General features: G+C 39.3%; 1 protein-coding gene across 2 annotated transcripts in view; it reads right to left on the reverse strand.

Moving 5' to 3' along the window:
- Positions 1-25,655, reverse strand: part of Ndf (Nucleosome-destabilizing factor) — a 228,245-nt gene that overhangs the window by 200,730 nt on the left and 1,860 nt on the right. For both annotated transcript variants that reach the window (XM_067122496.1, XM_067122494.1), the window contains exons 3-5: positions 15,896-15,975; positions 15,517-15,649; positions 14,790-14,882 (exon numbers count right to left, since the gene is read on the reverse strand). In XM_067122496.1, coding sequence (XP_066978597.1) covers positions 14,790-14,882; positions 15,517-15,649; positions 15,896-15,975 — 306 coding nt within the window. The remainder of the gene's footprint in view (positions 1-14,789; positions 14,883-15,516; positions 15,650-15,895; positions 15,976-25,655) is intronic.

Consider the following 25,655-nt stretch of genomic DNA (forward strand, 5'->3'; position numbering starts at 1 on the left):
GTTCCCCATCCATCACAGACATCAGACTGTTAAATCGATACAGAACCCTTCAAGATAATGAACAGAATCTATTTAACATTCTTAATGAAAAGAGGACGTTCTAGCATATATAGACCTGAAGGAGTGGACCCGCCCATAATGTAATAATACTTGAATTTTTAACTGAAAATTACAGTCACCATCCTACTTACGAACATTCAGATACTTTACGAACAGAGTCACAAGTTAAAATTGTTTGGAGTGCTCCCCTTTGCCACTTGCAAGTTAAAATTTTGCTCTATGCACCTATTCTGCTAGTAAGGATTTTTGCAAAGAACAGAAGTACACGTGGAAGAAGAAGAACCTATTCTTTTAACCCTTCCCTGATTATCCCAAGTATTCTTGTGATTAACTACCATGTATTCTTCCTACAATCACAAGAATACTCATTCATACTCATCAAATATTCCTACTTATTTCTATCTCCCCGATTTAACTCGCTCTATGGTGAATTCCCATTTTTATATTTCCTCCACCCATAAGAAAATCATTTAGTATGAATTTTTGTCAATACAGTAGATGGCGGTGTGCACTGTTTACTTTGTGAATTTCCAATGTCAGATGTTGCTCCTGCAAAATTCTCTCAAAGTTCATAACTTTCAAAGCATGGCAAAAATACTAAATTTTGAATGTTGCATCAATCTAAATTCTATTTTTTTCTTTTTACCCTTCGAACATCCAAAGTAATTCTATAATGCTGCATGATGACTCCAGAGTTAACTCGGGAATGTAAACATTGACAAAAACTATAAATTATATCTTAAAAACCAACTTACGAACAATTCAAGATATGAATGGCCATCCGGAACATAACTTGCTTGTAAGTCGGGTAGTGACCATAAGTATTCTACATAAAACTGTTTGTTGAAGTTTTGAATTTTATCACCTATACAGGGTACAGTCGACCCCTGGTATTCGCGGGGGATGCGTACCACAACCAGCCCCCTCCCCACGAACAGCTAAAATCTGAGAATACTTGACACCCCTCTAAAAATGCTTATAACTGCCTATTTGATAGTTCAAACACCAAAAAACCCCTCTAAAAATGCTTGTACCTGAGTATTTTAATAGTTTTATCACAAAAAATGTATTTAGTCGCTAAAATTATATGAAAATACAGTAAAATAATTAGTGAATACTTCCGTATGAAAAATACTGTGAATAGGCAAATTTTCTGTGAATAACATGTATATACGTTCCACAGAAAATTCCGCGAATAGGTGAAGCTGCGAATCCAGAATCGCAAATAGGCAGGGGTCCACTGCAACATCATGCAGTGCAAAGGGCCTTTGTGAAATTCTGCCACTCAAATTTTCCTTGTGATTTACCTCTCACAAATCTCCACTCCCTTCGAGTCTCTCCTCAGCTAGGGGCCAGAGGGACAATGCAAAGACATGTTAGTATTGCCTACAGTGCCCAGTGTGAGGTGCACTGATATGGGTGGCATGACTGCATGTTTCAAATTCTTTCCTCTTGGTTAATTTTTTTTTATACAGAAACAGTAAAGCATGTCCAGATTTTTGTGAAACCTGGATCTTTGATATTTTTCTGTATTTCAGTTCAGGGTTTCAGTTTTGGGCTCTTGCTCCAGTAACAACATGAATGTGCAGGTGTTACCAAGGCGTCCAAAGACCTCTGATAACATCTGAATCAGCTTCTCAAGTCATAGTGAAAACCAAGTCTCTAGATCAATTGGGAGAAGCCAAACCTAGACTCAACTAGAAATGAAGCCTACCTCAGTATGGACATTGTTACCAAAGATACCATTGTTTGCCACAAACATGACAGGTTCCAGAGGTTGCTCGCAATGAACAAAATATTCTCTAGAGACCATATTCCCCTGCCCAAATGTGGCAAGTTCTGATAGGCTAGGTCCCCTGACATCAGTTAAGGATTTGCTTCTTCAACTCATAATTAACAAGTCAAGGTCAGTCACCACCAATGCTAATTTATCTCCAGAGGTGGGAATTCTCAGAACCTCAGTTAAAGATTTCCTGTCCACACCTTATTCATAATGTTTCTTTTAAATGCAACAACTGAAATTGTGTCATTCCGAGTCTTTTAAGACATTTAGATACATGTCTGTCCTGAGGAAATGTTATTTCATTGTGCTGTTGGTGTTTTGAATACTGTCACCCAGTGTAGTCTTCAGCAGATGACTAGCTTGTTAAATTGTTGGATAAAAACTTGAAAAAAATATCAAATTTCACTATTTGGGATGAATCTTACCTACTGTTAAAGATAGCTACATCTCTGTGCTGGAAGGTGCTTCGCTTGGCTTACCCAGATGACTGTCTAGTTCACCTGTTCCCCATCAGGTGTGTTTTGAATGCTTTATCTCTTTTCTGAATTCTCCTTGCCGCAAGAGTGAGAGGTCGTTGGTACTTTGGTGTTTTGGCTTTTCGTTGTTTTCATGGTACTGTAATTGTTTATTTGTTCCTTAAGATGTCTTCCACAAGAAACAAGGGCAAGAACATCAGGTTCTGTAGAAATGTTTGCTGCGTTAGCAGGATGTTCAATTTTGAATTAGACCAACACGCTGTTTGTACTGGCTGCAGGGGCTGGAGTGTGATCTCAAGAATGTACGGACTGATCAAAGGACTTTATTAATAAGTTCCTTTTACATAATTAAAGAAGGGAAGCAGATAGTTAGATCATGACATAAATCTTCCTTTTTTCCTCCTCCTCTCAGACCTTCAGCTTTAGTTGTCTCCACTAAGTCTCTGGCTCTCTCCACTGTAATTCCTTTAGCTAGACCTGAGACTTCTTCTTTAGTTGTGCCTTCTACTCCCCTTTCAGTTCAGGGAGAGCATATCAAGAAGTTAGAGCTGAGCATGAACTCTATTTTTGAGTCAGGTTAAGGTTTGATGAAATTTATGTTAGGAAACCGTTCTGTGTCTCCCCATTGTGTAGAGCCTTCTTGTGTTCCCCTTTGAGAGGTATGGTGTTGGTGCCCTTGCCTGTCAGTAGCCTGAACTCAAGACTGACCAGTGACAGTTGGAAGAGTCTGCTGTCAGGGAACTTGGTTAGTTCTTGGGGTGATGTGGTTTTGTGCCCTCTGTCAGCTTCTTCTAATTTACCATGCTCTGAGATGAATTTAATGTGGTCGCCAAAGATATTTTTGGTAAAACGTAAATCTCACCAAATTTTCACTTCATTTTCATTGCAATCTAGCACTGCTAGGACTCATTCTAAACACAGCTCTGCTATTTCTCTTTCTCCTCTTCAATCTTTGCAACCTGTTTCTTTGGCTATCAGCGAGTTTCTGCCTTCTGCCTCTACTAATGTTTCCCTTTCCAGCTCACTGTTACAGAATCTTCTGTTGTTTCTAAGCTAGATGCAATTCTAGCTGCTTTGCTTTCCAAGGATTTACCTTCTGGAATGGCAATACAGTAGGTCCGTAGAGATTTTCGTGCAAGGCAGGAGTGTCAGGTGTTACTGGCTCTTCTCCCCCCCTCCTCAACCTGCCCTATTTTCTATGGCATCTTGCTCACCCGCTTGTTTTGACTTAAGCGAGCTGCAATAGGTAGTGTTTTCCTCAGTTTCCTCTTCAGTAAAGCCAGAGATTCGATTTCAGGAGTTGTCTGCTGCCGTCCCAACTTGGAGGAGTTTCCTTTTGTATTTTGGCGCTTGCTGAAGCGCTGTACTTAACTTTATCCTCATTAAATCACTGAAGAAACCCAAGCTTTCTCCTTCAAATAGTGTGCATTTTGATGAGATTTCTTGGATTCTGGTGCATAAAGCTTTTTTAAGAACATCAGCACTTGTGTGTGTTGTCTTATAAAGCTGCATCGGGCTGCCTATTATATGGGTGCATTACCTACACCTAAACCTTCTTCAGTCGATGATTCGGATTACTTTGCCTGTCTCAATCCTTTGAAGAGATGTACTCTTGAGACTGGTAAGGTGCTTTGATCACAGAAATTGTCCAGGTCTCAATTTAGAGTTATTGAAATTTATCTTTTGTTGAACTTTCACTCAGTATAATCGCCTCTTCTCTGTGTCAACTTAGAGAATTTTTGGCGCCCACTAGTATCAAAGCATGGGAAGAGTCTGAGTTTTTGACTTGTGTGAACAAGGCTATTTCAGATGCTGCAGACAAATTTTTATAAGCTTATACCAACTTGGTTTTAAAAAAGAAAGGATAATTGTGCTCATATCTTTTGTTTAACGTTTCTCCAGCTCAGAGATGGCAGCTGTTCAAGTTTTTCCTTAGGACTGTCTCCTCAACCTGATGCTGTTTAAGGCTATTTGGGAGGATACACTGGTGCAAGGAATATAGAATTTCTTAGACATTTTCTCAAGTCAGGAGTGAAAAGGCCTGCTCCTTCTCTTACTTCGGGCCCTCCGGAACTCAGTAAGAGTAAAGCTACTCACTTTACTAAAAAGAAATTAATTTTTCAGTTCTCAGGTTTCAGTAGCCAACTACAGATCTTGTGTCATCTATTAGGGGCAAGAATTCTTCTCTTTGATGACTGTCTAATGTTGGCCAACTCCTTCGACAGGATTCTGAGGGCCAAGAATCTGTTAATTCATCTGTCCCAGTCACTGGGCATTATGATCAATTTTCAGAAGTCTGCAATGACTCCCACTCAGTCCATTTTCTATCTGAGAATGAGGATAAAATTTCAGAAGTCTGCAATGACTCCCACTCAGTCCATTTTCTATCTTGGAATGAGGATAAACTTAAGCAATTCTCAGTTTTCCATTGGAGAGAAGAGTAGACAACTTCTCACTTCTTATGAGAATTTCAGCCCTTAAGGAAGCTTCTTGCAAGGCAATGGCTTCCTCTGTTGGAACACACGACCTCTCCGGAGAAGTATGTCAGACTAGCAAGGCTCAGGATGCAGCCAATTCAGTACTTGGGAGAGGAAGTCTCTTCCAGTCTCTCACATTTAGTCTCAGATCCATTAAATCTTCAAGAAACATAAGTGTGGTGGAAAGACTGTTGAAGACTTCTGGCAGGTCTATCCCTGGGAGTAGTGAACCCAGAACTCAATTTGTTTTCAGATGCTTCAGCAAGAGGTTGGGGTAGTGTCTGGGCAACCTAGAGATGTCTTGAATGAGGTTGCTCGAAAAAAAAATTGCATACAAACAACTTCAAACTGTTGGCTGTATGGAAGTACCTTCTTCAAAGTGAACACTTGGTCAGAGGCAAGATCACAAAGGTGTTTTCAGACAATATGACCGCCTTAGTGTATGTCAAGAACCAGGGTGGCATGAGGTTGAAGACAATATTTCTAATAGCGGAGAAATTGCTTCTTTGGGTGGAAGACAGGAGAGTATTGGTTCCCCAGTTCATTCTGAGGAAGGGCCATGCTTTGGCTGATCAGTTGATTTGGAAAGGACAAGTTCTGCCTAGGGACTACTCATTACATCCACAAGTATTCCACTCACTATGGAGTCTGTAAGAGCTCCAAATGTGAACATATTTACAATGTTGATGGACAAAAAACTGCCGACGTATTGTTCCCCATTCCAGGACCCTCCGCTTGGGCAATGGATGCATTTCTTCAAGACTGGTCCAATCTACATGCATATGCTTTCCCCCTTTTTTCATAATAAAGTATTGAACAACTTTCTGAAAGCAAAGAACTCCAGAATGACTCTTGTAGCAACTTGGTGGTCTGAGAGGGAATGCTTTCCAGACCTCCTAGCTCTTTTGGTAAACCTCCCTAAAATTCTTATGTTAAGGAAAGATCTACTTGGACAACGAATTCCAAGCGGTTCCACCAAAACCCCCAAGTTACACTTATCCACTTGGAGACTTGATTCAACCAAATCCTCGGAGAAAGAGGGTTTTCTAAGACGTCTTGGCAATCTATCCTTAAATCATAAAGAAACACAACCTTGGCTTTATATCACAGGCAGTGGTTTTTGTACTGTTCCTGGTGTTGCTCCAAGGGAATTTCCAGCGCCAGTACCTCTGTAAACATCATACTGTTCTTTTACTTTCTCAGATATAGTAGGGGGGTTTTGATGTCTGCTATTCAAGAGTACCATTCCATGCTTTCCTTGGTACTACATCTTGTGCAGCTGGATCTTCCTAATAGAATACATAGAATTTAGGTGAAAGGCCTAGGACTGGGACCTACAAGGTCACTCAGCACTGAAAGGGAAATTGTGAGTAGAAAGGTTTGAAAGGTGTAAAAGGAGGAAAACCTTGCAGTTGCACTATGTAACAATTGTTAGGAGAGGATGGATAGCAAGATGTATGACCGAGAATATGAATGGAGGTACAGTAAAAGGAATGAAAGGAGTTGCAGCTATGGACCAAAGGGATGCTGCAAAGAGCCTTAAGTAATGCCTACAGTGCACTGATGGCACTATCCCCCCATGGGGATGTTCTTTACTGGATGGGTTGGTATTGTTCTCGGCTAGCACTCTGCTGGGCCCGCGTTCGATTCTCCGACCGGCCAATGGAAAATTAGAGAAATTAATTTCTGGTGATAGAAATTCATTTCTCGTTATAATGTGGTTCGGATTCCACAATAAGCTGTAGATCCCATTGCTAGGTAACCAAATGGTTCTTAGCCATGTAAAATAAATCTAATCCTTCGGGCCAGCCCTAGGAGATATGTTAATCAGATTAGTGGTCTGGTTAAACTAAGGTATACTTAACTTTTCCCCCCCTGGGGGCTCTTTCTAATGATCAGGGACTTAAGGAGGTTTAGAGATATTATGAGAGTGAAGCCCCTAAGATCTCTGAATCAATCTCTCTCATGGGATGTAGTTGTAGTTTTAAAATTTTTATCTGCAGATCCTCTTGAGCCTTTGGAATCAACTACAGTACTTGGAAGTACTTGATTATGAAAACACTTTTGGTAGCACTAGCAACAGCTAAGAATGATGTTAAGGTTAAGCTAGGACCAAGAATGGTAACGATTCTGAATTTAACCTCTTTAGTGGAAAATGAAGAGAAGACTCTTCTCTGCCCTGTTAGGGCAGTTACGATTTATTTAGATAGGTTGAAGCCTGTAAGGGGCAAAGCTAACCATTTATTTTCTGGTGTTAGAAAACCTAACATCCCCTTGAAAAAAGAATATGGTTTTTCTTTGTTAAATATCAAATCAGGCTAGTGCATGAGAAACCTGTCTAAATCTCTTACCTTGAATGAAGGTAAATATAATGTAAGGGCAGCTGCTACTTCACTTAGTTTTTTGAAAAATTTGTTGCTTGAGGAAGTGATAATGTGGACCAGTGGAAGTGCAATACGGTTTTTGCCGCTCACTACCTTAAGGGCATAGAAATCGCATTCAAGAACTGTAAAGCCCTTGGTCTGCTGCAGTAGCAGGTAAGGTCTTTTCCTAAACCAAAAGGAGCATTACTGTGGGCTCTTTGTTTTTAAATCCAGGGATATTGACTTTTTTTTTTTGGGGGGGGGGATGAAGGTGGATATGTTGTATAGGAGCATACCCTTATATCATTAGGTATCTATTTTAGCTGACTATTGTTTTTGGAGCTTTCGGACCCAGGCACAGGTGTCCCTTCATGCCACTTCTATTCGTTTTAGCTGAAGAGGCTTTGTCTGCAAGGCTGGCCTTCACTATGCACATATCAGAGCACTGCTCCCAGAATGGAATCCACCTTCTGCCAGCTGTAATTTCAAGGAAGGATTCCAGATCAGGTAAAAATGTTTTGAGTTTTATCTAAGAAGCTTGTAGCTCACTTGGCTGCGGAGGTTTTGTCTAGCTGCACTACCAACCATCCTATTCTCATATGAGAATCAGCTATCTCTAACAGTAAGTAAGATTCATCCCAAATAATACTTTAATTTTCGTAAAATTTATTATTTGGATACTTACCTACTGTTAATACAGCATCCCCACAACTTTGTGGGCCGTCAAGGAGAATTCTGACTAGAGCCAAAACATTCAAAACACATGTGGTGGAGAACAGGGAAGTAGACAGTCATCCAGGTTGGCCAAGCAATGTTCTTTCATTTGAATGCCAATGTGCTTATTAGTGCGGAGATATAGCTATCTTTAACAGTAACTACCCAAAAAATAAATTCTATTATGAAAATTTAAATATTCCCAAGCTATGTAATAACTTGTGACAGTGTGTTGTTGAATTACCTAATTGTACACAGTTTATATTAATTTCTTAATTCTGATCACTCTTTGCATTCAGATCACCTCAAGACTACTCCACTACACAGTACTAGACTTGCAGCTATTTCTTAACATCTTACCTTCACTTTTGTGCAGTTCAAATACCATATAGTTCTGTAGCTTTGTTCCAACTAAGACTGGTTTGGAGTTCAGTTGGTCTTTTTTTTATGGCTTTGTTACAAATACAGAAACAAATTCCAAGAAATCAAGTTAAAATCACAGCTCCCTTCTTTCCTTCCCATTCAGTCTTTACCAAGAACAAATTAGGGCTTCACACTGGTAAGTTCAAAGGACCAAAGATTCTGGATGGGGCATGTCAAAAACTTTTTATTTACAGTGAGTCAATTAGTAAGTAGCTGGGAGCATAATTTCTTAATGATTCAGGAAAATTATCCTCAGATCATACAGTAATGTGTCCGTAAAGCACCATCAGTCAAGATAGTAGTCGACACAATCAGAGCTTTTTCTACTTCAGTTGAAGTTCAGAACCTAGCAGATTCAACTCCTCCCTCACCTCTATCCCCCTTCACTCACTCACTCACTCACTCACTCATTACAGCACCCTACAAGATATAAATTTTCTTGTTTTTTTTTTGCCACTATGCACATTACAAGGGTAAACGCTATCTCCCACTACTTTTGTTACTTCAGTAATGGCCCGATGGAAGTGAGGGCCACTCATTTCTGCCCCTTTCCCTGAGAGGGAGGAAATGGAAGTTGGATATAGTGAAGTGCATACAATTACAAATCTCTAATTGTATCTCACACTCATGTTTTCTGTTGGCCTAACACACCTCATTAACTCTTAAAGTCACGGAACCTATATTACTCATAAAGTTCTAGGAACACCAAGTTATATCCTCACACTCAATCAGCCCATCTACAGTTTTTGGAAGCTCATCCATCTCTTGTCAACTGCAATCTGGACTATTATTAGTAGTGAATTTGTTAAAATAAAAATATAGCTAATTCCTAAAAAGGAAATTCCTCTTTTTTTACAGATCCATTGTAGGACAACCAGGCTATTTACCTTTCCTTTAATAAAGACTGGAATGTCTTGGATACTTGTCAACCAATTATGTTGGCCCTTAAGTGCTACAGTGAGCTTTTATGGAAAAAAAAAAAAAAAAAAAAAAAAAAAAACAAATTACATGTTCAGAGACTTTAATCTTCTTAATGTTTTTTCCTTTTGGCTTCTTTCCTCAAAGTTATTCTCGTCACACCTTCAAAATCAACTCTGTCCATCTTTCTTTTCATCTAATATCTTTTTGTCCGACAATATTTTTGGCCAACGTATTTGCATCCAGTTCTAGAGAAAAAATAAATTCAGCTGTGGAACTAAGTGCTAAAGAAAGAAAGAAAGAAAAAAAAACTCAAGTGTGAAAATGGGTGCTAAAGTAATTACCAGTATTTCTAAAATGGGCCGTAACATATTACCATTTATGTACTTTTAAAATGAAAATGCAGACATCATTAGCAGTCAGTATACATCTCAAAACCATAGTGCTAAGCTGCTTTTATCTCAACCCTCTGAATAAAAAATGGCAAATTTCATAGTCTTCCAAAGGCAAAAAGGTCACTGATATAGTAACTGCGTTCCAATTCACTCTCAAAATACCAAATTCAAGAAAAATAAAAAACTGGAAATGTAAAAAGAAAAGGGGGGGGGGGTTTCAGTGTGAATTTTAACTGTGACATATGCCAAAACTATACTCCAAAAGTTGTTTATGCATCAAATAATCATCACAAATAAACTTAATGTTAGCGCAGCAGTTGTTGAAATGGAAAGAAGCAGTAGAATGCATGGCAGCAAGCATGCCTAGTACTACTGGCTATGGTTAACTGACTATACTTGGGCACAACTATCTATGTACGGTATTCTCATAGCTTTATGAGGTATTTGAAAGTGCCAAAACAAGAATTCTCGATGTACTGGTAATCTGGATACAGTACCAGACATGAAATTAAGAAACCTAGTAAAGACGAATAATTTCTAAGATATGATTCCAGTGTTGAGGATCAACCACGTGAACTAATTTTGTATCAGAATGTATTCCCATGACCTGGCATCATGATACCATGGTAATGTGAAGGAACCTATAAAAATGTACTAAATCAATGGTATCAACTGTTCTGTATTCATGTTTAAGTCACAGTCCACAGCTATCCACGTTTGCAACTGCTACATTAAAGAACTGAGGAAAAATATGAATTATTTTTCCAGTAGCTACAAACTATACACCTACAAGAAAATCTGCTTGAGGTCATTGCAAACTATGATTCAAGAGAGAATGTATAATTTCAAAACTGTACCCTATACAGTAACACCCATGAGTTTCAAGTAACCAACTGACTAAATTATGAATGACTTTTACCTTTATTACTATACTTTTTAAAGCCTTACTTAAAACAGTTCTTTCTTGTAATTTACCTTTTTCTTTTCAAGCAATCAGTTATATGTTACCATTTGGCAAAATCTGGAATAAATTTTACTTATTTTTTTATATTTTTCCCTAAAACTAGGCTAGACTAAAGAAGTTGGTCGCCCCCCCAAAAAAAAATTACCAGCCAAAAAAGACAGACAAAATGACATAGCAACCCACTACTGACAATTTTTCCATAATTCTGGTTTTCAACATTTTGAGAAATATACTGAGAACAAATGCATGCATTAACATCACTAGTAATATTATCCTTATATTTCATTGTTCTCCTACTCATTCACCTCATTTCTATGACATCTGCCACTTCATCTCCAAGTAGCATACACACTGCATCTTGTCTTCTCCTGTCACCATTTCACTAGAATTCACATTTCTGTCTCACTATAAGTAGTTTCTGTGTTTGCTCATATATATACACAGTATATATATAAATATACATACAGTATATATATATATATATATATATATATATATATATATATATATATATATATATATATATATATATAATTTAATTTTTTTTTTTTTTATATGATATCATCATCACTTTCCAGCTTTTTCCAACCATTAACCTAAAATTAATCATGCCCCTCCCCAAATTAAAAGCTGCTGGGTACTAGGGGTAATTTAGTTTGGAAAATTCATTTATTCAAAAAAATAATATATTAATAAAATACAAACCAGCAAAGTGTAGAGTGTATGGCCATGAGAATTAACATTTCCATCACTGCAAATGCTGGATAACTAACAGGAACAGTAACTGATACGGGCAAGATGATATCAGCAATCAACTATTCAAACATTTTGCTTGCTTTCTGATAGAAAGAACAGATCTGTCAGTTATCACATAATCTTCCCAACTTCAAAAAGGAGGAACAGTCACATAACATACTCTATATTTTCTAACAGCTGTACGTAAAATTCTGCTACAATTGTCCTAAGACATTAAAACTCTTCAGTGAATGGAAAACGACAGAGTAGTGGTATAAAAACCTCATGCAATGTAATCAATGAGAAAAAACACGACTTAAATTTTTTTTTTTTTTTTTTTTTTTGCAGGGAAGGGATAATAAGGTTAGGATTCTGACATCCTGAAAAAGGATCATAGTCTTAACATGTTTACACAGTGAGTTGGTATGGGTGTAATTTTGATTATCTGGGTATATTTCATGTTATTCAGAATGCACCAGTTTAACTTTCCTTGTAGATTTTGTTATTCTTTTTTAACGTCAATCATATAGATGTTTGGTTTATAAAATCACTTTTCATTTCTTTCATTTAAGTGCCAGGTTGTCAAGTCTGTCAAAACACCAAATTTACTATTAACGTTGAAAATAATAACAAAAACATTAGAGATAAAGCAACACAAGATCCTGGCTCACAGACCACAGAAAACAGGCACATTTTACAGTTTACTACTCCCCTATATGTTTTGACCAGTGCTGTAACTGATACTGTTTTACAACTAATAGTATTACACATGTATGGGATGATACACTATTTGGGGGGGGGGACATTAAAAATTTCCAATACTGAGCTCTAGTAAATTTCATACTTTTATCAATTTAAAAATACTATATCTGCACTCGCTAACTCTTGGGTGCATTTGACATTGAAAGAAACAAAATTTGTAGTGCTATACTTAATTATACATTGTTGGTATTTAATTAGTTGATTTCACATTTCTCGATATCTTTGAGAATAACCTCTATGACTCATCATAAGCAAACTCAATTTGTGCATATCAAGAATAAAATTTGTACTGCTATACCACATTGATGATGATGGTGTAAACCATATGAGGCGCCCAGCGGAGCTAGGCCACAAGCCCTGTTTTTTTTTACAAACTGAGAAAAATGCATTTAAAGTTTTCAAATATCAATATCTTTTAAACCAATCATATGATTTTAATCTAGTTTTCACCATTCTAAAGGAAATTTATTCCTGTACCATATATCCATGAATTATGACATTATTATATGTTATACTTCAGCTATAGCATAAAATGTAAGGTAGAGTGTGCCAGCTTATTTTGATTGATTATACTGTAATGATTTTTGCAGTTGTATATACTTTTTTTTGGCCATCTCTTAATGATTGACATTACAACACATAAGAATATATGTTATAAATAGTAAAAAAAAAAAAGGTCATGTTAAATACCAAAAAACATAAGCAAGCTCAATATAAAAAAAAAGGTAAGAACATATTTAAAAATTTCAAACATCAATATCTTTGAAACCTACCATACGATTTTAATCTAGTTTTCACCATTTTAAAGGAAGTTTATCCCTGTACCATATACCCCAAAATTATGGCATTATTATATGTTCTACTTAAGCTATAGCATAAAATGTAAGGTAAAGTAGAGTGTGCCAGCATGTTATTTTGCTTGATTATAATGATTTTTGTGGTTGAATTTACTGTCTTTGGCCATCTCTTAATTCACCTTGACTAATAACAATCTCTTGATGATCACTATTATCAACACTAGCAGCCATAGCTAATACACTGCAGTATTGAATTACTACGAAAATACTCGTACAAAGTAAAATAATAACAGACCATCCATGAGTGAGACTACAGCGTGTTAGCGGGCAAAGAGACAAGCCAATAGGAACGCGAGCCCAGTCTATGAGCGTTTTCATTGGCCACTGAGACCAAGCAGGCGATGGGTTTAAAGGGACAAATGGAAAAGCGCCTTTGCCCAAGGGAGTCTGTTGGCCCACGTTTCTACATCCCGTAAGGGTGAAAAAGTACTTGTGTTCCATGGCATATCAGACCATAATGTTTCAAGCTTAAGGTCACATATGAAGTACGATGCATGGAGGAAAGCCTGGGGAAAAATGTCGTACACCTAACTCTATTTTGGCTGCGGTGGTGGTTAGCCCCCTACTCCACTGCACACCTCATATACACTGATGGTGTTCAACTAAAATGTTTTGCATTTTCAAATACTGTACTTACATTCCTTTCAGATTCTTGCTACTCACCAATTTTATGTAACGTGCACCTCAGATTTAGCTCTATTACCAATAATTCCTTTCTGTTGGTTAACCCTTAATGGATGGCTCCCCTCAACAGAGGATCTAAAACAGGTTTTGGGTGGTGGACAGATTCCCTCTGAAGAGAATTAACATTGTGCGCCATACGATTTGTCTGTATCGAGCAGGAAAGAGTTTCCAATATTTCATTGTCCCATAAATGAATTGTGGCAACTAAAGAATTCAGCTCAGCTCGATCATGGGCATCTTAAGAACTTAAGAGGGGGAATGTCTTGCCCCTCTCTCTGCCATGACGTCTTTTTATTTATTTGCTCATAAATAAACCCAGGGATTACTGTTGGTTTTACTTCTTATCTTTTATGATATGATGTTATTTATAGTTGTAATTTTGCAAAGAAATATAAAAAAACCTGAATAAATCCAATTACTGCATTTCCTGATCTCAGTAAATTTACGTAAATATTTTACAACAAATATGCACAGAATTTTTTTTACTAATTTTAGTTCTTATCTGTTATGATATTGTGTGAGTTGTAATTATAATTTTACAAAATAAAATAAAATAAATTATTAGAAAAAACATGTATAACTTGGTAAAATTTACGAAAGTTTTCTTAAAGAGGCCATACATAGGATTGTCAATCCACTTTCAACTTCCTGTGGATAGTAGGGAAAATTTAAAAAAAATTTTTTTCTTACACCATGTGTATTTGCCTATCTTCCTCTTTCCACTGATATGTTTTTTTCTTAAATTGGCCAACTTTAAAGTCTGCCCAGTCTGGGGGTGTGCATTATATATAACTAGCCCATCCCTTACAGGTCAATACTTTTCTATATTAAAATAGTAGTTTTTGTCAGCTTTCCCCAAACAAAGTATGTACTGTACATGAAACAGGACGCTATACACACATAATGATTTTAATGAATTCATTATTTTCAGCGGCTGGTGTGCTTTTGTCATCAGAAATTCAAAGGTTTAGAATATGACGACATAATTTCACATCATCAGAATCCAGTAACACCAACATTCTCTATAACTCATCTTGGATATTCCTATAAAATGCTTGAAATTTGGGGAAAGCAGGAAACAGTTTTTCAATACTGTGGCATTACAAAATGGTCAAACACACATAAAAAATTATACTCTTAAAACTTCTTAATGTCCTCCTTGTAAACAACTCTCTTACCTTGTTTGGTTTAGTTTTCTTGTCTTTAGAAGACGTACTTTCTTTGTCACTGTCATCGTGATTGGTGTTATTTGGCTCTGGAAGATCTGGAACCTGAGGAAGAAAATCACTCCACTGAAATCACAATACTTTGCTTAAAATAATAAAAATGGTAAACCTTACTGGTATTTCTCAAAATTCATTACCATTTCAATTCCTTACTGCTACTTCAGGCACACACACAAAAATATCATTCATCCACTAAAAAAGACGTCTGAAATTTGCTCAGGTAGAGGTACCATATTACCCATAACAACTCCCTTATTTCTGCTATACAATATACAAAACTTATAAATTCTTGAGTCATTTGAAAAGGGGAAGCAAACTTCAAATAGGCCTATAACATTATCCACTGATTCCCCATTAGAGCCAAAAAATGACAAATTCAATGACGTACTGTAGAGTACTATACACTGAACAAGATGGACTTCTTCTCTAACTTGTTAGGAATTTTAAACTTTGTTTTTCAAATCTGATTTATTCCCTGAATAAAACAGCACATCAGCACACAACATTCTATTTCACACCAAACTTGATAAACTGGGCAACACGTATCAAATAGTTCTCCTGCCTAAAGAGCCTCAACATTATTGGAAAAGTGCCTTTGATCTGATAAAATGACATAATCTGTCATAGGATGCAACTTGTACAAGAGAGTATTTTCAAGGGATTACTGTAACTTACGTACCTGTACATTATTTTCAACAATGTAAGCTTCAATCTTTCCAACAGCGTCTTGAAATGGTGCAGTTTTATTAGCATTCATAAGGCGAGCTTTGTACTGGAAGTAAGGCTTCATACTGGAAACCTCCATCCATGCACTGAAAAAGAAAAAATGTGTCTACAATATTATGGAAAAAGAAGAATATCCCATGATACATTCAAACTATTAAGATCTACATAACCCAAACTTGGAGTCTTGAAATTATCATTACACTGTTACTGAATATAATCTTCACAGACAAAAACAGGTTACAGTTTTTTCACCTTGAGTTCCCAAACTAATTAAAAGCATATATTATGTAACATCTATATTACACTGATCTAACAGAATGAAATGTACTTACTAGTTTTCACTCCCAAAGAAGTAAACAAAATGACAATTTTTCTTGCTCGGTTTTTTGACATTTTCTTTGGCTGGTATGATCTGTGGAAGAAACAAATCTGATGACTAAATTCAAAATTCAATGACTGGTTCAACTAAACTTACTAAAGCATTCACCTCTGAGGTTTCTTAAAGATACCCTCACAAAAAGTAGAAATGTTTGCCAAGGATGACACTACAACCTGCTAACTAAAATGCTAAATCTAACCCAAATTTTTCAGCTTTTGAACATTCTAAAAAATTAGTTATAAAACTGAGTACAGTAGTGCAAATATATTTTCTATTTATTTCCTATCATCACCAGCATTACTAAGTTGTGTCTGGGCTTGTCATAAGGCATGTAAGGAGGGGGGGGGGCCTCTATATAAACTGGTGGGTCTGTATTAACAAATATTATTTAAAAAACCTACTTCTTGTAATGCACATCCCATCAGTTTACATCAGCCTGAGTGCCTAATAGCTATATAAGAGAATAGGACTTTGGTGGATGGCAAACTTTAGTAATTGGAGCACTAGAATACTTATGAAGATGAAGTAGACTGCCAGGGGGCTTTGTCCCCTTCAGGAAGAATTAATATAAAGCCTGCAGCCACCACAGGACCAATGGAGTAAAAGTTTAGAGATTTATGAGACTGGTCTCTTGAGTAAAATCAATATAATAGTTGAGGGAGACCTCCATGAGGCATGGTTAGAATAGTTTCCACCTCCATATTCCTTTCAAATACTGAGGATTTTAAAACATCCTAAATCTCATGACTCTTAACCTTAAATTCAAATGCCTGTCTCCAAGAATGTTCTTAAACACATCCAGAATCGCCTTTCTCAGGTACTCTTGCTGACTTGAACTTCTGACAAATGAGATGCTTAGCAACTACCACAAACCCATTTTCTAAACAATTTGGTCTCTTCATGTATCTTCCCACACCCCTGATGGGACAGCAAACAAAATCCATTTCTCTCCATACTTCTGCTGACAGTGGGAATAACATATCTGGTTCCCCCAACCTGGTTTCTCAGGTAAGGCACTGTCACAAAATTGTCCAACATGATTCCCACTACCTCAACAGATAAACTCCCTCAGAATTCCCTGATGGCAAAGAAGATGGCCTTCAGCTCCAAGAGACTTATATGAAACACATTATTTTCCTCTGATCAACAACAGAATTCCCAATGGCCCATCATGCAGAGGCAGTTGTCTCTGTCCAAAAAAGGAACTGCTGCAGAAATCTAATCAAAAGAATGAGATCAGTGATGATCCTTCCACTTGCCAGAGGCTTTGGAAATGACAAACAGATGACAGAAAGTTATCCCAGCCTCTCACAGGACTCTAATAAGGCTGGCTTGGGAGACACCAAGGAAGTGAGGAGGGGGAGGCAGAATGTTCCCTCCAGATTTATTTGTGCCCAGAGATCTGTACAGATCTGCTCCCAATGAGACGAAGAGTTCTTTAAACAAAAAGCCCCATATGTGCAGTACTGTGGGCAGAGAACTTTGTCTTCTGCTAGAAAAACAAAATGGGGGGGGGACTTCCTCCCAGCTCACCTTCCCGTTTTGACAAAATGGAGCATGTTGCTCTTGAGGGGTTACTAGGCTATTAGGCACAGACTGATAGGATCTCCTGGCTGGGGTCCCAGGAAACAAACTGCTGGCAAGGTCAAGCAAGTGATGGAGACACAGTAACATGTAAAGCTCCCTGCAAGGGCAGTTAGTTGGTGACTGGCTAAACCTTGAGGGCACTGAGATACCAATGCACCTCATCGCTGCCAGAGCAAACTCAGTGTTATTAAACCTGATACTAGAAAATGTCACACTGTTTGCAGCAGCACATTAGGCAGGCACCTACTGCAAACAGTGCGTCATTTTTTGACATCAGGTTTAATGCTAATTAGTTTGCTGTTAAACAAGGAGCAAATTTATTTCTGCTCTCTGCTGATGTCTCCTAAATTTCAGACGTATTGGTCTTATTTTCCATTCCCTCACATTTATCACCTTTTCCTGTAACTTGTCTCTCCTTGCAGGCTAATTTCCCTTTGGATTCCTCTTGGACTCTGTCCATAAGGGTTTTCAATTGAAGATTTAACGAAAGAAAGGAAGTATCTGACCTCTGTAATTTTGTTTGATACAATGCTCTACATTATTCTGGTATGTGTTAGGACTGTTCCAATTCAGATGAACTTACAGATTACTTGGACCATGATGTGGCCAGGGCAAAATGATAATTCAATTACAAGGATGGGTAGAATGATGCATATTTTATTGGTTACCATAATTAATACCCTATTATACAGTTGTATCTGAAAGAAACGTCAGAGAAAGAACGAACTCAAAGTCAGGAGGATGGGAGAAGGCAGAACCATGTTCCTTCTATACAGACAACAGTTAACAAGGTAACCTGAGGCTTCAAGTAAAAATTCACATAAAGAAATAAGTTGCCTCTAAAGAAACAAAACTAATTAGGATGGTTGTTATTGTATCCATGACATCATAACAACAACTAGGCATAAAAACAAAAGATACTGTACATCAAGCTTCTAAAACCAAGCAAGAACCATGACCCTACTGAAAACAGAGACAACTTGACTCAACAATGACCAGCAAAAAGGGCAGGTTACCAACAAGTGGGTTGACACTACCTCTTCACCAATTAAGCACAATTTAAGTCTTTAAAGAGCATTTCCAGCTCATGGTGGGCAATTACTATATAAAAGTGATGGTTTCTACTCTTGTAGCAAAAAGTATGCAAGTCTGGAACACTAAGTCAATACCTGTATATCCTATCTCCACCAGCTAACTACCTTGTTACCAAATTCAATGACCAATCCAGCTTATGCTGAAGGATATACTCCTATATAAAAAGCGTATTGTGGCTTCTCTTCACCTCCGGTATAAGGTATCAGTCATAACATTTTTATAATAAAATGAAGTTTTATATATACTTCCAAGTAATTACATGGCTATAGTTTCTAACTAGTATGGCAACTAAAATTTGAAATTCGCGGCCGCGAGTCTTTTTTTTTGGGTGTAGGTAACTTGCCCCGCCCACTTTTGGGACAGAGGAACAACTCAGCAAAAAGCCTCAATCTGTTTGTGCCCTTATGTCCATGCGAAGGGAGGAGGGAGGGCTCCCACTCTGTAATTACTTGGTAAGTACAGTACATATAAAACTTTATCTTATTATAAAAATGTCATTTTTATATAAGTATCTTACCAAGTAATTACATAGCTGATTCCGACATTGAGTGGTGGTGGGATACAAGGCCATATTCTACCCCAAAACATGAGTACAGAATAGGAAAGATCAGCCAGCATTGATACAATGCGTTGTTGTTTCCTTACCTGGTAAGAGAGCTGCTGCAGGAAATTACTGCCTCTGGTTGGCGCTCTTAACCGGTAGCGACATGACAGTATAGCTGTGGGAGCACCTGCTACATAAGTGGGAGCTTGGCATTGAAGGACATTTCCGAACGCTAGCAAAGCATAAAAAAATTACCCCTGCCCTGGGTGCTGTACCACCTCAAAATAACCAGAAAAACAATGCTGTTGCCTACACCATGAAATTAAAAACACCACCACCCATCCGCAAAAAACTGGTGGGTATCCAAGTACATAGTACCCCCGGCCTCCCCTAGAACTCAACACCCTAAGTCAAAGCAAAGAGGTTAAGGATAGAAGGAATGCTTCCTACACTTCCTCCCCCAACACCATGCCAGCCACCGATAAAGGACCTAAGGTACTGCAATTATTAAAAACAGTTTCCACCTCTTGTAAGTAATGGGACGCAAACACAGACTTACATTTCCAGTGCGTCGCTTGGAAACTGGAGGAGAGAGAGGCAGGTTATACTTAAAAGCTAACAACATAGCTACAGCTCTGATTTCATGAAGTCTGACTTTAGAAGTGGGAAATAGTTCTCCAATCTGAGAATAAGCTTCACAAATGAGGTCCCTTAAGAAGAAAGAAAGGGCATTCTTTGTAAAAGGGGTTAAGAGTGGTCTCTGACCGAACACCATAGACTACTGGAAGGTCCTTGTTTCTTCTCAGTCATGTGTAGCTTATTTTAAAGCCCTTACTTGGCAAAACGTGCTCTCTTTGTCCTCCAAACCTAGAACTTCTACTAAATTCTTGATGGTAAAAGAACAAGGCCAGGGCTTGGATGGAGTCTCATTCTTCACAAGGCATCCAAGGGTATAGGAACAGATTGCATCACCTTGAGCAAATCCAATCCTTCTTTTAATATCATGTATTTCGCTGACCCTCTTAGCAGTTGCTAAGGCTACCAGGAACAGGGTCTTCTTAGTGAGATTTCTAATTTTAGTACATCTAAATTCCAAGACACTAGCTCTGTATTCCTCTGCTCACAGGCATCAAATGATCTAATGAGATCAGATAGGTTCTGATTTGAAGATAGGCCCAAGCCCCTATGCCAAAAAACAGAGCTGAGCATGGCCCTGTAGCCTTTAACAGTGGAAGAGGACAAGCGTCTGGAGGTCCTCAGAAATAACATAAAATCCGCGATTTCTGTTACAGTCATCTGAGAAGACAAAATGCCATTTCTTCTACACCAAGTGCGGAAGATAGACCACTTGTTCTGGTAGATGTTACTGGATGACTGATGTCTACATTTTGCGACAGCTTCTGCAGACGCTTCTGAAAATCCCCTAGCTCTGAGGAGTCTTTTGATGGCCTGTAATCTGTCGGAGCTAGAGCGGACAATCCTCGAAGAAACAGTCTGAAATGGGGGGTTTTTAAGAAGATTGTGCTTTTGTGATAGAAGTCTTGGGAAGTCTACTAGGAGTCCCAGAAGATCTGGGAACCACTCTCTTAGGGGCCAAAATGGGGCTATCAATGTCATCGACACATTCTGGTGGGATGGAACTTTTTCAGGACATCTCTTATAATCCTGAAGGGAGGGAAGACATATAGATCTTTGTTTGATCAATCCTGCAGCATGGCATCCGTCACCTATGCTACGGGATCTGTAACTGGCAAACAAAACAGAGGGAGACGATGGTTTCTGGAAGTTGCGAAGAGGTCCAAAGTCAATCTTCTCCACAGTTTCCACAGGTCTGGACCTACAAGTGGATCTAAAGTCCACTCTGTGAGGATGATTTGATTGTGTCTGCTCAAATGATCTGCCAAAACATTCAGTCTGCCTTGGACAATCCTGGTCACCCCTCTCGTCTGATTCTGGTTTGTCCCCAGTAGAAGATCCCTCGCCGCTTCCCAGAGGGAGAAAGAATGTGTTCCCCCTTGCTTGCTGATATAAGACAGGGCTGTGGTATTGTCTGAATGGACCGCCACTGCCTAGCCGAAGACTTTTAATGCAAAGGCTTGTAACCCCAAGTGAATTGCCCTTAGTTCTTTCACATTTATGTGCCACTTTTTCTGTTCCAATGACCATGTCCCGGAGACTTCCTTGCCCCCCAGGAGAGCTCCCCAGCCTATGTCTGACTCCTCTGTGTGAAAGTTTGGTTGGGGTTCTGAATGAATAGGGACTTCCCTATGAGCAACCTGTCTTCTGACCTCCACCAAAGCCGGTGCTTCTTGATCTCCTGGGTCACTGGAAAAACAAGAGTCTGGGTGATTTTTCCTGTCCCAGCTGGCTCAGAGGAAAAACTGTAAGACTCTCATATGAAGCCTCCCCAGTGAAACAAACTGCTCTGTTGAGGCAGAGTTCCAAGGAGACTCATACATTTGTTGGCTGAGCAGGTCTGAAGGGAGAGGAACTCGTTTACGGTCCGTAGACAAGATTCCACTCTTTTGGGAGATGGAAAAGCTTTGGGAGACAGAAAAGCCCAAAAAATCTTACAGTTCAAAGTCATCCCTAAATAAAGTATCTCCTGAGTCGGAACCAGCTGGGACTTTTGAAGATTGATTAACAGGCCTAGATCCTGGCCTAGAAGAAGGGTCTTCTGAAGAATGAGTTGTTGATGCCCATGAGGTGGAGCCACCCTGCAAGAGGGACATGAACGCGAGTGAATACTTGAGGGGCCGTCGATAGGCTGAAACATAGGGCTTGAAACTGGAAGAACTGGTCCATAAAAACGAATCTCAAGTACTTCCTTGAGTCTGGGAACATGGAAGTATGCATTGTGCACATTTACTGAGACCATCCAGTTTCCTTGGCAAATGGATGAGAGAATAGGGATTCATCTCCATTCTGAATTTTGTCTTCTGAACAACGATATTCAGAGCATTGATGCCCAGGACCAGTCTCCACCCTCCTGAAGACTTGGGGACTACAAACAGATGATTGTAGAACCCCTCCAGGCTCACAACCTTGACTACCTCAATTGCCCTTTTCTTGAGGGAGGAAAACTTCCTCCGAGAGGGCTGAGAACCTCTCTGAGCCGTAGTTAGTCAAGACGATGGGCCTTTTGATTAATGGAGTTTTTTTCCCTGAACGGGATAGAGTAGCCCTCCCTTAGGACTTTTATGATCCATACTCTGCTCCTCTCTCACTCCACCTTTCCCAAAACAGGTCTGGCACCTAGTGGGGCACAGAGAACATTGTCTTCACTTCCTTGAGGAAGACCTAGTTGAGGACTTTTTAATGGCTCAAGATGAAAAATGGACGTTCACTTGAGGTCTGGATTGGGACCTTTGTCTACTGCCACGAAAGGGATAGGGTCGCAGAGGGGAGGCTGCCTTATTACTGAAAGAAGGAAGATCCTTTGGGCGCCTTGAAGGCTACGACAAAAGGTCCTGAGTCGATTTCTTTTGCAAGGTTGATGCAATCTTGTTGACTGTTGACTGTGGGAACAAGTGATCATGAACTAGAGGGCAGAACAGAAGTGCAGACTTCTGGGCCGTAGTAACTCCCTTGGTGGTGTATGAACACCATAGTTCTGTCTTCAAAACCCCCACTGTAAAAAGAGAGGCTACGTACTGAGAAGCATCCCTGACGCCTTTATCAGTACAAGAAAGGACACCAAGAAAATCTGAGGCAAAGTCCACAGGTAAAGAAGAGCAGTCCTTTATCTTGCGTGCAACGGTGCCCACCGACCAATCCAAGAAACTAATCACTTCAAACACCTTGAATAAATTCCTAAGTACATGATCGATTTCGGCTGAAGAAAACATTACTACAGAGGGGGTTAACTTAAGAGAGCCTTCCCTTGCTCTCTCTTGACTGAGAGCTAACTCTCTATTTCGCTCACCCCCTTCCTTGCCCAAGTAGAGAGCATCATCTTGGGCAACCTGGAAGACTTCCCAGGTTGACTGCTCATCTGGAATGTGGACGCAGGCGAGGAAGGAGCCGCTGACAAGAAAAAGGCAGGAAAACTAAAAGACGGAAATGTAGAAGAGCTGCAAAAGCCGAAAGAGAAGAATCTTTATCTACGTCCTTATTCAACTCCTCCTCAACAGATGACAACGGAGATAAGGATAAATCCGTAACTGACCTCAAAAAGCCTAAGATGTCATCAAGGTGCTGCTGAATGGGAGCCAAAGACTGATCCACACCTGAAGGCACTGGTGCCAGGTGCTTAGAAAAGGAGACTGGGCACTCACACGCTACCAGGCGAGCGGGAGTCTTCATATGTACAGGCGCTAATGGGTGCTCAGACGCTACTTCACTATCTAGCGCTAATGGGCACTTGTGTCTGCAAGAGGGGAAACGTGCATTTGGGCGCCAAACTCTGACGCTCCCCATCTGAATGCACTGGTGAGAAATGCTCTGGGCTATCCCAAAAACTGCAGGAAGGCTCCAAATCTCTGATTCTCTTGCAGGACACCCGAGGGGTGTGATCTACATCTACTGCGGACCTTTTCATTCGCCTTGACTCATCACTGCAATGCCATTTGTGCCTCTGTTCAGGGCTAGACGCCTCTGAACTCTGGGAAAGACAGTACACTCCTGAAAAGATGCCTTTCCACTGGCTGTCTATAGCTTCCTGGGACTTGACTTCAGGTGCAACTGGGGGGCCGACTGCCTGTGGGCAGACCCTACTGACCTCCTTTGGGTCTCAGGCATGGCTTCTCCCAGGTTCAAGGGAGTGTGCCAGGGACCTTTGCCTAGGAGAATCGGAGGGACAGGGAGCCCACTCCTCCACCAACACTTCACCAGTACTTTTTGCACTCACTTTCCTCACTTGGTCCATAACGGAACAAACCGAAGTCGCTAACTGGGACATAGATTCCACAATCAACTCGAATTTCCGATCGAATCCTGACTCAAGACTGGCAATGGCATTGGGTTCGGAAGTGTGGGAGCCAGGTAAAGGATCGGGTGGTACAGCTGGAGAGCTGGGAATAGGGGACATTAAAGGAACAGAAACAATAGGAATATCAATACCACAAGAAGACCTAGCAGATTCCTGACTAACTGTACAGGCACTCCCTGGTTATCTGTGATCCGGTTTTACACGCTTATCTAGCGACGACGATAATGGGATTTTTGTCGCCAATATGCGCTGATCCCCGATTATCGTCACATCATCGGAACAGAACCCCCGCCGATAACCGGGGACTGCCTGTAGCCGTATTATCACTCCTAATTGTCACTTTTCTCTTTCTGTCCCTCACTAATTCTGGATAGGTGAGAATTTAAAATTTTCTTCTGTTTAGAATCCCAGTCTACGCATTCAGCACGTTAATTCTAAAGAACACACTTAACCCCTGCAATTCGGGCAAATGGTATGCGAATCATACTTAGCAGAAGTCAATCTCATATTGCACCCTTTGCTGCAATACTGAGTACTGGACATACTTGAGTCGGACATGGTCAACGACCAAATTGGCTATAAAAGTCTAAAAATTGTAAAAACAAGTTTCAATAGCGAATAAAGGAAAAATTCATGAAAACACTGGCTTTCTAAAAAACCTATCACTGCTAAATTGCCAAAGGCTACCAAAAGGTAAAATGCTTCACCAATTTGTCCAAACCAACAACCAGTAAAGCAAACAAATTCCAAAAATAGTTGCAAGCCCACAACCTTCGTCATAAGCCGGCAGAAACAAATTGAGGCTCTTTGCAGAGTTGTTTCTCTCTTTCCCGACAATGGGTGGGGCGAGTTACCTACACCAAAACAAAAGACTCACTACCGCGAATTTCAAATTTTAGCTGCCATACTAGTTAGGAACTATAGCTACGTAATTACTTGGTAAGTTACTTATATAAAAATTTGCATTTTACATTTTTATGATGTTTTATGAACTGGATGATTTACTTAGTAAAGGCACCTTGCAAAGGGATACAGTTGCTCTCCACCTTGGGGTATGCTAATAATAAATAGCCTAGTAAATCCTAGTTGTTACATAGCCTAGTACAGTATTATAAACTCGGAGCCAATGTAGACAGAGGGGTCACATGATCTGGGCTATGCTTCCACTTCACTGTAACAGGCATTACATAAGAATGTTTCACTCCCTAAGTTAGTCATGACCTCTCCATATGCAGAGTATCCTGCATTTTGCCTTCTAAACAGGCTTGAGCAACATTATGATACCAGATTTTTTTACTATCAAGACCAGTGCACATAAAAATATAAGTAGACATTAACAACTTATTCTAGGCCTGTGTGTAAATTAAATAGGTAGTTTTACTAATTCATAAAGACGATTCTGAAACCTCTACGTATAGGCTAAATAGTGGTATAAAGGCAGTCCCCAGTTATTGGCAGGGGTTCCGTTCTGTCGGTGTGATGATAACCGAAAATCGGTGATTTTCAGTTATCAATACCTCTGTTGGGCAAGTATCGGTGCTAATAAGTGGAAATCAG

This window comes from Macrobrachium rosenbergii, chromosome 20 (genome assembly GCF_040412425.1).
Source record: "Macrobrachium rosenbergii isolate ZJJX-2024 chromosome 20, ASM4041242v1, whole genome shotgun sequence".
NCBI classification, from domain to species: Eukaryota; Metazoa; Arthropoda; class Malacostraca; order Decapoda; family Palaemonidae; genus Macrobrachium; species Macrobrachium rosenbergii.